Source organism: Ostrea edulis, chromosome 7 (genome assembly GCF_947568905.1).
Source record: "Ostrea edulis chromosome 7, xbOstEdul1.1, whole genome shotgun sequence".
Classification (NCBI taxonomy): domain Eukaryota; kingdom Metazoa; phylum Mollusca; class Bivalvia; order Ostreida; family Ostreidae; genus Ostrea; species Ostrea edulis.
Window position 1 is genome coordinate 13,337,973 of NC_079170.1, and position 12,811 is coordinate 13,350,783.

Here is a 12,811-nt window from a genome sequence, read left to right on the forward strand (position 1 = left end):
ATACCCTATTGTGGCCCCATCCAACCCCCGGGGCCCATGATTTGAACAAACTTGAATCTGTATTATGTCAGGAAGCTTTCATGTAAATCTAAGCTTTTCTGGCTTAGTGGTTCTTGAGAAGAAGATTTTTAAAGTTTTCCCAAATTTATTTTTATGTAAAACTTTGATCCCCCCTTGTGGCCCCATCCTACCACCGGGGGCCATGATTTGAACAAACTTGAATCTGCAATATGTCAGGAAGCTTTCAGGTAAATTTCAGCTCTTCTGGCCCAGTGGTTCTTGAGAAGAAGATTTTTAAATGACCCCACCCTATTTTTGCATTTTTGTGATTATCTCCCCTTTGAAAGGGACATGGCCCTTCACTTGAACAAACTTGAAAGCCCTTCACCCAAGGATGCTTTTGGCCATGTTTGGTTGAAATTGGCCCAGTGGTTCTGGAGAAGAAGTCGAAAATGTGAAAAGTTTAACAGACAGACGGACAGACAGACAGACGACGGACAAAAAGCGATCAGAAAAGCTCACTTGAACCTTCAGTTCAGGTGAGCTAAAAACATTAATATTGACCTTGTACGAGACAGTAACAAACATCAGCATTGATCCTGTACAAGATATAACAAAACATTAATACTAACCCTGTACAAGATAAAACATTTTACTGACCCTGTACAAGATAAAACACTTTACTGACCCTGTACGAGATCAAACACTTTACTGACCCTGTACGAGATAAAACGTTAATACTGACCCTGTACGAGATAAAACATTAATACTGACCCTGTCCGAGATAAAACATTTTACTGACCCTGTACGAGATACAGCAGCGACCACATGGCGTTTATCCTGCGCTCCTTGTCTGCCACCTCCAGTTCATTCTGCAGGAACACAATGTGTTTCCTCTGTACAACTTCAGATGACTTCGTCCATTTGTTGTCACCTAACACATGTAACAAAGTCATACCACCTTAGCATGAGGTTTTATAAGACATACCACCTTATCACGAGGTTTTAAAAGTCATACCACCTTAACACAAGGTTTTAAAAGACATTATCTCTTTTGGGTTCCATAATTAAATGTTTTACAGACATGCACCATTCTCATAAATAAAACAAACATTTCAGTAATTATTATGGTTACTCACAGTTTTTGTTAATGATTATTAATTAATTGACTATTATGGTTACTCACAGTCTTTGTTAATGATAATTAATTAACTATTATGGTTACTCACAGTCTTTGTTAATGAACCCATCTTCAAACTTCTTCCTTGATGATTCAAATTCCGAGTCCTCTGTGTAGCTGAAGAGTTCTATCAAAAGCAACAATAATCATTATGTGTAAATCACTATTCACCTATGTGCAACAGTTGCTACCTATTCAACATCACACAGTGCATCACACATGTACATCATCATCATGACGTTGTGATATATGGTTGAAGGTTCAATTATTGATAAGCTTATGAAATAGAAAAAAGTTTCAGAGAACAAGTTCTAAGAATTCTTGGCTGATTTAAGACTCAGTCTGAAAGTCACATATTCAGTGTTCAACTGAACTCTCTGAGATAATCTCACCAAGATTTACTGAACTCAGAGATAATATCACCAAGATTAACTGAACTCACATAGATAATCTCACAAGATTAACTGAACTCACTGAGATAATCTCACCAAGATTTACTGAACTCACTGAAACAATCTCACCAAACTTTACTAAACTCACTGAAATAATCTCCCCAAGATTAACTCTTAGACGGTGATTTCTTACCAAAATCAATAGCATTCAGATAGTGTACACCTGAAAATAAAATAAACTCCTCTCTGTAGAATTTCTACATTGAATAAACTTTTACCAAGACAAATCCCCCCACCAGACGCAAAGCACGATTGGAGTGTGGAGTGGGGGGATCAAGATAGTAAACAGAGGAAGATATGTCATGCTTAGCGTGAATCAAGAGAACACCACTTGTGACCCCGAGATAATTTTCCTTCCTCAAAGTTTTTTTTCCATCTTTGACCTTTTGACCCCAAAGTTGATAGAAGTCTTCCCCATGCCATGGAAAGTCTCTGTGTGAACTTCAGTTTCCTGATTCAAGTGTAAAGCGAAATCTCTTAATTAAAGCCCTGAAACTGTTTTTTAATTTCATTATCCAGTTTGGTGAAACTTTTACCTTTTGACCCCAAAACAGGTACAATTCATCCTCATCCCACAACACTGTGTGTGAATTTGGTGATTCCAGTTAAACAGGGGAATTACTTGAAGCCCAGAAACTAATCTGTTTATGGACAGATCGATGGACAGACAACCCTTTTCTAGTATCCCCTGGACTTAGCTGCGAGGGACATAAAAACAGGATGTGTATTTAATACATGTAAATTTGTTACAGTATAATAATATGTGAAAGCTACAGTAACTGTACCTGCTAATTCTGCATTGTAAGAATCGGCATCATCATACAGGAACTCGATATCTGGGCATTCCGTCATACTCTGTCAAAAAATATAATAAAACTTTTAAAAAAGATATTAAACAGAACCTTGATATGTCAACAGAACACTGTTAAAACAGAGACAATATAAATATATACACTATACAAAATATTGATTAGAAATATGTCCATAGGACATGAATGCCCCGCCCAATGTACCTTCTCATGGCCCGATATTCTGCTCCATTCAATGGAAAACAGGTTGAATTTTTCCATTTTGTGGGGAAAAATTAGAATGAACCTTTTTTTATAAAAAGAAAATTACACAGATTAAGGTTGACCATAAGGGGGATTATCTCTTTCACGTAAAAAAATTTCTAGCTTTTCAATGGAGAGAGAAAGTTCTGTGCACACACTTTTTATTCACCTTATCAATGAATTAGAAGAGAAATGCAGACGAGTGCTTTCTCAATAGGAAATTGACTTTGCTGTGTTAATACCAGGGATCCAACCTTTATTGAACTTATGGCACATTGCGTATCTTGGATTTAAACCTTGGATCATTAATCCGAGGTTTAAATCCACGTTCACTTGTTGCACATGTAAGACTCAAACGAGTCCGGCTCATATTTACTGTAAATTCATGTAAGACTCAAACGAGTCCGGCTCATATTTACTGTAAATTCATGTAAGACTCAAACGAGTCCGGCTCATATTTACTGTAAATTCTGAACCTAGGGTAGAGGTGGTTTAAATCCAACTTCACATTGTTCACCTTGAATAACGCCGGAATATTTGGATATTTTGGATTGTTTTGATGAAGATACACTGATATGAAATGAGCAAACTGTGAAAAAGTGATTAAGTCTACCATCATCAATATTCGAAGAATACATATTGTGGCTTACCAAAGAACTAGTTTTAACTATCTTTCAATTAATTGTGAGATTGGTGATGGCCGATATTTTGCACAACTTTTCAGCGTCTCCTTTGAATCAACTTCTAATACCACTGAGTAATTGCTAATTAGCTACCAGAATTTTGTTGACTGTAAACGGTGGTTTGATTGGGGTACACAAATGTGCAGCTAGAATTGATCAAAAGTATCTCGTGCAAGATTGTTATTACAGTTGGACAGATCTTTCTGTAGGTCTGTGGGTCTCAGATTCATTAATGGACCCCGTGGTTTAAATTTAATTTTGTTTTCTCATTTTTGCACTTTTTAAAATTGCCATTTAGCCATCATTCTGCTTGTTTTGAATAATATCCTTTTGAGATTAAGAAGTTTAAATATAAAACTTGACTTTTTGAGTGCTGTGGAATTTGGTGACTTACTAGCTCTCGACTCCTTACTTTGAGCAAGTCCAGCTTAGGTAAGCCTTATATAGTCCGTTCTATAATGTACAACAGAATTACTTTTCGGGTAAACCTGACTCAGTTGGCAATTAACCCTTTCCTTCATAGAAAATAAATATTATACAACCAGCTGATTTGCATGGAAATTTGTACACAATTACGTCCAAAGGCGTCATTATGAAGGAAAGGGTTAAACCTGGTTTATGAGATTCGCGGATCAGCCGCTGGGCCATTCTTACCTGATCTAGAGATACACAACTGGCCATTATATGTCTGGTGTGTTGCTAGCTTTTTAATATTAGATACAGGTAAATCTGAGTTGTGTTCAAGTCATGTCACAGATGTATGCAAAACAAAGAGAACCACTGAAACACTCCTCTCTATTGTTGTTTACTCTATTATGGCTGTATTCACACCTATGTTTAAACCTGGGTTACCTGTAGGAAGGGTTCACATTGTATAAACCTGTTTCACACCTGTTTCTCATGAGTGAGCTCATCTCAGAAATTAGGGTAAACTTAAACCTGGTCTAGGGTAGGTTTAAATGTTAAGGATGTATGCTACACCAGAGAAATTTGATGTAGATGAAAAGTGGAGGATATGTACAACAATATTTTGAAGTTGAAAATTTTCAAATTTACTTTATTTTGTCAGAAAATACAGTTTTAGTAGACGGTAATCTGAAAAAAATTTAAAACCCCTGCCGGACTTGAACCTGCGACCTACAGTTCAGCAGTCGGTATTCAAACCCACTGAGCTACTCGGCTAGGTATTTAAATGGAAAAGGAAAAGACAAATACTGCTGATATCGATTTTTTCATCCATGTTTTTAAAGGAAGTCAGCCATTATGACGATGTAGAGTACTACCTTAAAGGTATAGTGTTATTCTAACTATGGAACACCACATTGATGGAGTAGAAAGTATATCTTATTGACCAACTGTTTTTTAAACGATCTAGATCTATCCGTGATAGATTAGATTCATTTTTTTTTTATAATAGGAGGATTTTTGTGCAAGATTCCGTTTTTGTAAACGTACGTGATACTCTCCGTATAACGGACATGCTTGAAAATCATCTACAACCAAATCAGAGAAAACCTTTTTTGACCCGACTGAATCAATAAGAATACACTTTTCTAGTTCTGTAAATTTGGACCTTTCTTCCCAGCCATTGTAATATCAAATGAAAAGAAAAGCAAACAGAACAGGGGTTCAGGTAAAACCAGTTTTATTTTAAGTGTGAAACGGAGGTGATGTTTAAATGTGAAATCAGCTCAAATAGGATTTAAACCCAGTTTACCTGAACTAGGCTTACTCTATAAACCTAGCTTACCTAAGACACATGCAGGTGTGAGTAACAGTGAATATGGGCATAAAAGCTTTCATACAGTTAAATCTCAGTTGTTTACAAGAAAACCTTTTAAACATTCTCCCTTGTCAATCTAATGCATTATTTCTATGGCAAAATGAAGTGTTCTAATTAAAAAAATGTCAACTTTTTTCAAAATATTTTTTCTTTATCTTTAAACTTTTTGACTCAAGTATCACCCATTCATTTCACTCTGAATATTATTCAAATTTACAAAAATTCTAAGAAAATTGCTATAAAGATAAATAGCACTTTTGTATTTGTTAAATGTTGCCTAGCTATCAATAGAAAGGTTACTACCATTATTCAAAATTACTTTAAACAAAATACACAATTTAAACTCACATGAAATGCAGATTCTCAGACACTTATATACATGTACATAGATATCACAAATGGACATGACAAATACTATATGCCCCGGCCATATTCAGAAAGGGGCAAAAACATAATTTTTCATTAATTGCTTGGAAACTATGCTAACCATCAAATAGGGAACAAAGAGGTCAAGGTCACAGGAAAGGTGAAGGTAAAAAACATGCCACAGTTGAATAGATACCACTAATATGTATCAGTGTAAACGTTTTCATAAAAATATTGCTTTGAAACTGAGCTCAACACCAAATAAGGTGAAGTGAGGTCCAGGTCAACCTACCTAATGTCACAAGATGTCAGAGGCACATACAATAAAGAGGAAAAAACCAATTCAGTACTGTAAATTACACTTGGAAAAATAGTTAAAAAAACGTGTGATAAATATTTTTTTTCTGTACCCTAGTTCACGTCGTTCTGAGATGTTACATAAAATTCGTAAAAGAATGTAAATCTTATTTTCTTAATCATATATAAACACTCCACGATTAACGTCATGTTTGTTGTTGTGGTTCAAACGCTATGTTTGTAAATTTGCTAAATAATGACGCTGAATATGACGTCACAATGTACTGTTTACATCAATTGCGTTATATTTCCCGCGTTCAATATATAAGCGGATCAAATATCCAAAATTAGGATGCTTTGATACAGCTCCGACCTCGTGCTAACTTCGGGTTGTTTTTGTTCTGTTTTGGATATAGATACTAATGCCAAAATTTGTTTGCTTAGCCCTCAAACACTGTCACGCCGTAAAACATATTCTTGATAGTTTAAGGTAAGGTTTGCAACATTTTGACATGTAGCGAACAAAGACATGTTGCATATCAGTATGTTCAGTAGGAATTTATCTTTTAAAAATTGACTTTTTAAAAAAAAATTGCCTGTGTCGTTTTTTGACCAGATGGGCTTATTTTTGTGATGTTTTACATTTTCGGGATCCTTGTACAAAAGGGAATACCAGTGGTATAAAAACTACACGAGGCAAACTAATATGGGGTAAAAAGCTGGTATAATTTTTAAAAGAGTATTATCTATAAGATTATACTATTTGGTAGAAAAATGTTATTTTAAAACACCAGAAAATAGCACTTTTTATATCTTGAATAAAATTTAAATTGGTTGCCATGGAAAAAAAAAATGTATATTGAACAGCTTTATAAGATCTACATCAGAAAAAATTTACTTTAAAAATAATATTTGGACCATAAATATTTAAGAGAGCATATATTACTACCCACCGGGCTTTGTTTCCATGATAACAGATTAAAAAGAATTATTTCATTTATGCGATTTGTCACTTTGTTTTATAATTGTACAACTTTTGAAGAGTGCATTGAGTATTTTCCTGAATAAGATGCAATTCCAGCCCAAAAATGATATTTATATTTATTTGTCAAGTATTGTAGTATCACATTTATTAGAAATTAAGATGTTGAGTTTTTTTTTCTAAATTCAATACAATACAATATTTTCAATATCCCGGGTTTTTTTCCACGGTCCTGCTTCGTCATAAATTCCATGTTACATTAGCCCAAACCTGTCTTATATACTACATCTTTGAAATAATTTCCCTCTCCTTGTTCCATTGCTTGATGTTTGTTTACAACTGTAACCTTCGGGACAATATAAAGTATAAAGCCCGGTCAGTGGTGGATCTAGAGGAGGAGGGGTAATGTAAAGTTAGTAAAAATTACACTAATAAATCTGTTTTATGTCGACGTTATGCAAAATTAAGACTATTTTAAGATGTACTAGCTAGAGAAGACCCCTTTTTTATTCTTCCATGATCAGATCAGTCGCGTTTTCTATATTTCAAAGTTTATGCGATAAATCGCTCTATCAGTGCATGTAGATGTCATAGCATTGAAATATGAAGTGCATGTAATTAGAGAGCATTGTCGGGTTTATTTTTAAAAATGCTTGTGAATGTCATAAAAATTCCTAGCTTCGTTAATTTCGAACCTTGACTTTGTGGATACTATTCACAAACAATGATCGATTATAACAGCATCAAAATAAATCCTACTTTCCCTACCGAGCAAGATTCACAGATATTACATGGCCACAACATAATTTGAATGGAAATTAACCGTAGCGCATACTACATATGTATATATATAAAATTGTAGACTTTCATAATATCAAAGAAAATAATTTATAAATGATTATTTGAGAAACATTATTATTATTTTGTCATAGAGGGTTACACATACGCTGCTTGACACTTGACAGCGGTAGTAGATAACAAGTAAATATTATGTCATTTTCCCTCGATTCAACTATGACGTGACACACTTTTTCATTATGACGTCATAAAGCGCGAATTGCACTGAGGTATATCCAGAGTTATTTCCCTGTTGTTGCAAACCTTACCTTAAAGGCTAAGTTCTAGCCTTTAGGAGTGTTTATTTGTCACATTCATACTGGTAATAAATTCGTAAAGTGTTATTTATCTTATTTTCATTTCTATTGAATTTATTTTCAATTTTCTAATCATAGTGTAGTCGAGTCGTTTCGAAGTCGCCACTATCATATCAAATAAAACAAACACAACGCGAAGTACAGACCTGCTACAAACTAATGCCAGTGGTAATCCGAGATTCCTCTGACTCTTACCCCCGCTTTTATATTTGACATGTGCGGGGGAGAGTCAGAGCGGACTCCATATTGAAAAGTGGGAATTCAGCGACACCAGCTGGTGTCGCTGCTTTACCTACCTCTTACAACTTTATTTCGCGGACCCATCTTCTAAGACGCGAGGATTCAGTTATCGGAATGTTATTCTACAAATACATCATGATTAATACGATGCTATCGCCGTTTAAACGATGGAATTTTGTGTTTACATGTGCTGACGTCATGCGCAAAGAAATCAAATGGCGAGGCGGCGACCTAATTCAAGTGATGCTCCATTTGTCGGTGTTAGGGCCGTTTAAACGGCGATAGCATCGTATTAATCATGATCTATTTATCGATTTATCTTCCGTTAACTGATTTCTCACGTCTTGGAAGATAGATCCGCGAAATAAAGTTGTAAGAGGTAGGTAAAGCAGCGACACCAGCTGGTGTCGCTGAATTCCCACTTTTCAATATGGAGTCCGCTCTGACTCTCCTCCGCAGAAGTCACAAAATAAAAGTGGGGTTAAGAGTCAGAGGAATCTCGGATTATGCCAGTGGATGATAAGTTTGACAGTAGCAGGAGAAACAGCGAACTGGGAGGACCGACACAATCAGATTGGCCTCATTCTAACTATGTGGCGGTGTGCATCAAACTGTTCATTGTTATCAAATGCATTAAACAATTACTACCTCTGAAAGTGAATCATCCCGCTGTCTCCTCAAAATATCGCGTAATTTTGGCAGGCCTTCTTTCTTACTTCCAACCTCCATCTTGAATTTGTTTACTAAAGAGTTCTGACCAAGGGGCATAACTTCGTTATCACTAAAATCGAAGTACTGAAAGTACTAAAATTATTTTACTAAGTCATTTCATTGGTGGCTTTTTGCAATCTGTTCTCATCTGCTTTTCATTTTCATGCATCGTTCGTAAACCTCTTCCTTTGGGAGAATTGTGGAACAAAAATTGCCAGTGAATTCTCAGACCGCATAATAATGATGATGAACAGAAATGTCTGTACCAAAATTGTAAAATTTGTCTTTGGGCCAAGCAATCGGGCCCCAAGGGAGGATCATATTAAAAAAACAACTAATTATATTTCATCTAGTATAGAACATATAGATACAGCCCTGTAAACAGTTGGATGGTACATGTATAAGGGTTCACATCGTCGGAAACCCACGGTGCTGCTTACTCTTTGCAGTTCCGGGAATACTTATGACGATTCCTATTGGTCCTCGATAGGTCATGCATTTTAATGAGTTATGCGAAAATATCGGCGTTGTGTCCCACGGGAGGTAAACGGGGTGCGACCAATTGTGGGTTTCCGACGATCAAGGGATAATTAAGTCTGGCCGTCCATTCATCTGTCTATCGTCTATCATTCTGGACATCAAATTTGTTTCTGGGCCAAAACTTTGTTATAGAGACAAAAAGTCCACGTTCATCATCTTCACAAGTCAAAGATTATTGACTCATAGTGCGTTGTGACAAATTAATAACCCATGACTTGTGAAGTTCATTTTTCATTGTAAACTAAAGAACAGGCAATGGGTCATGACGTCACATGCAGTCATTTGGTCAAGAGCAGAGAAAGTTTTCTGAATCGCGGTTCTAATATGTATACGGTGTGACCGTTGGGCCGAGCGAAGCATGTACGTAACTCCGTGTCCCGAGTGGTAATCATAATTCCGTTAAGTACGGTAGATTATGATTCTTTTATAAATATATATTTTGAATGAAATTTCCTTGCGCTAAACACCCAGTAACATCTCAATATTAAAGGAGTTTATATGGGGAGAACAGTTTTACATGATCCGCAAGGCGACGTAAACTGTGCATTGTGACGTCACATTTAACCTCGACTTTTTTCTCTTTTTCAAAGCAAACAATTATAAACAACAATAATACATTCCGTATGCAACGAAAAAGACAGTTAAAACCAAACAAAATTAACCAATAAATTCAAAATGGTTAAAAAGTAACCGTAATTTTATCGTATCTTCTTATTTAAAGAAACTCATGAACTCGTTCATCTATTTAGTCGTATTACGGTTTTATATCTATTTATTTGCTAAAACCTCTTACAATGATAATTATACTATTCACTTTGAACAAACTGAGTGTTTAAATTACGAATTGCACGTTAGAGTCTTCTATTATTGGCATTCAAAATAAAACACGAATAACTGTTGAAACAGGTAATGAAAAAATAAATGGCGGCGCCCATATGGATCACGAAAATTTCAGTGAACGTATATAGAGATGATCTCTTTTTCTTTTGCTGATTTTGACTTTTTTCTTTTATATACGTGTTACCTTTAGAGCCTTGCTTCGCGGACGGGCCTTCGGCCCGTCCGAGCTTCGCTCGGTATAATGGACAGATCAAGTGACTATTGAAGATCAAGGGTGTCTTGTACTTTTTGGATTTTTGTTGTAGAAATATAAACACAATCATGTAAGGGCGAACTGAGGTAAAAACATAATTACATGTAATGATATAAACATTTTGAGAACAAATGCTTTTCATTTCTCTATAACTATAACCGTTACGCATGGTGTTGTGTCACGGTGAAGTTTTGCGTTATATCAATATTTCAAGCCGTATTTCCGAGTTTCGACTGAACATATAAAATCTAGTATCAGCTGATAAAGATTTTGTGTATATTTGAAATATGGTTGGTATGATTTGATTTATAATTTTGTGTCAAAGAAACAGTACAACAAACAAAATGACATTGTGCGTTCAACAAAAAGTGAAAATAAAAAACTCATCGAAAAGAATATTACTATGAATTATAATATCATATTACTATAAAATATGTTAGCACATACTTTTCGCAAGCCAAGGGTTTTCGGTCCACTCCGCGCCCCTGGTGTTGGCAAATAAATATACATGTACCAATTGCAAAAGCCGCCAAGTGAATTGCAGCAGATTGGGAAGTCACAGAAATAGTGGAAAGGTAGTAAGTATAGTCAATACACCAAAATGTACTATCAAAATTAAACAAGCATCAGTTATCAAACTTTTGAATTTTAAAATAGATAATTCTAATGGCCTTGTAATATAAAGGTTCTATATATATCTCACTGATAATGAAAAGTGTCGGGCAAGTCTATTTTCTGGATTTTCATTTATCTGTTGTTCAACTGTTTTCTTTATTTATGGGGGAGGGGCGGATAGATTTATTTTAAAATTACACGACTAACATCTCATGTACATTACATACCCCCCCCCCCCCCTTAAAAAAACCCCCATCAAACACTCAAATTAAAGCTATCATGTATGGTTAGAAACTCTTTCTTTCGAATGTTGGAGAAATCAAATATTACATTGACAACAAAAGTGCGTCAAATTCAACATAAACCATATGATTAATCATAAAGTCCAGGGGCAACACAAAATAGACCGTTATGGAGAGAGCTTATGTAGGTGTGGTGCATGCTGCCTAATCCTACTTATGGATGTATTTTCTATATATATACATGAGTAAAATACTGTTCAAATCGAAACAAAAGGTATGTGCAAGAGAACGTGTTCTATTTTCATTAAGTTGTTGGATCTCAGCCAATCTGAAATTATTGAATTAATCATTTATATAATACATTTTAATTTTTCCAACATCAGACAAAAATAATTTGAGGATTTTCAAACTGATATCATAGACTGTTTTTTGGTCATTTAATGAAAACTCGCATCTCTACTGACTTTGAACTAGGTCTTGTAATGGAATTGTAAAGAATTTAGAAATGGTGACTTTCATCATATACTGGAGTAACAATTGTTGAATTATATACATGTAGCAACATCGAAACCTAGCCTAAATATGGCAGATCAGGTATTATTTGGCAAGTTCTAGTCACCAGTTTTAAATTGTTTAGTCATATAATAAACAAATATCACGTCTCTGATCACTTTCCGCGTGGTCTTCCATTGTATGAGCATCAAAGAGGTATACTTTGTAGCCATCAGACGGGTTCGATCACCAGTGGCCAAATACATGTAGCAGTCAATACAATACCCGACTAGAAATTTGGAGCCTGGGTTCAAATTCCGGTCTGGTTCATTGCATTCCTCCCCCTTCAGTTACATTTAGTGCCATTGACCACCTCGGGGCTTGCAGGTGAAAGTCCTGCCAGGGGCAGAAAAAAATCTGGGTTGTGGGTCTTCGACAATATAATAAGGAGGGATAAAAGTAGGGTTAAACAGTTTTGATCACCAGTGGCCAGTTAATTCAGTTGGTAGAGCACCTGACTAGAGTTTCAGGGAGTCATGGTTCGAATCCCGGTCTGGTGTGTTGCATTTTCCCTCCTCCAGTTACAGTTTCATAGGATCTAAAAGCCAGTTTAGATGTTTAAATTATTCAATCATATAACAAAACAATTACTGACATTTTCTCAGCCAATACACAATACAGTGTTGTGTTTCTCAGGTCGACACAGAGTAGTATTGACCTCAAAAAACATCAATAATGGTATATAATTGGTGGAAAAACATCATCAGATGTCTTTCCCGGCTTGTGTTTTTAACATCACAGAACCAACTGCCTGGGACATTCCCCTGCGATTAAATGATGTGTCATTGTGATGTGAAATTCACCTCCTGTACACAAACAAGGTCTGCTTATCATCATTGTGACTACACTGTGTTTATGAAACAAATGAA

At 35.5% G+C, this 12,811-nt stretch overlaps 1 protein-coding gene across 5 annotated transcripts in view; it reads right to left on the bottom strand.

Moving 5' to 3' along the window:
• LOC125654070 (striatin-interacting protein 1 homolog) overlaps positions 1–8,941 on the bottom strand; it is a 34,564-nt gene extending 25,623 nt beyond the window's left edge. For all 5 annotated transcript variants that reach the window (XM_056143370.1, XM_056143369.1, XM_048883819.2 and 2 more), the window contains exons 1-4: positions 8,838–8,941; positions 2,418–2,487; positions 1,230–1,307; positions 803–934 (exon numbers count right to left, since the gene is read on the bottom strand). In XM_056143370.1, the coding sequence (XP_055999345.1) occupies positions 803–934; positions 1,230–1,307; positions 2,418–2,487; positions 8,838–8,918 (361 nt within the window). In that variant the 5' untranslated portion in view covers positions 8,919–8,941. The remainder of the gene's footprint in view (positions 1–802; positions 935–1,229; positions 1,308–2,417; positions 2,488–8,837) is intronic.
• Positions 8,942–12,811: the final 3,870 nt, after the last annotated feature.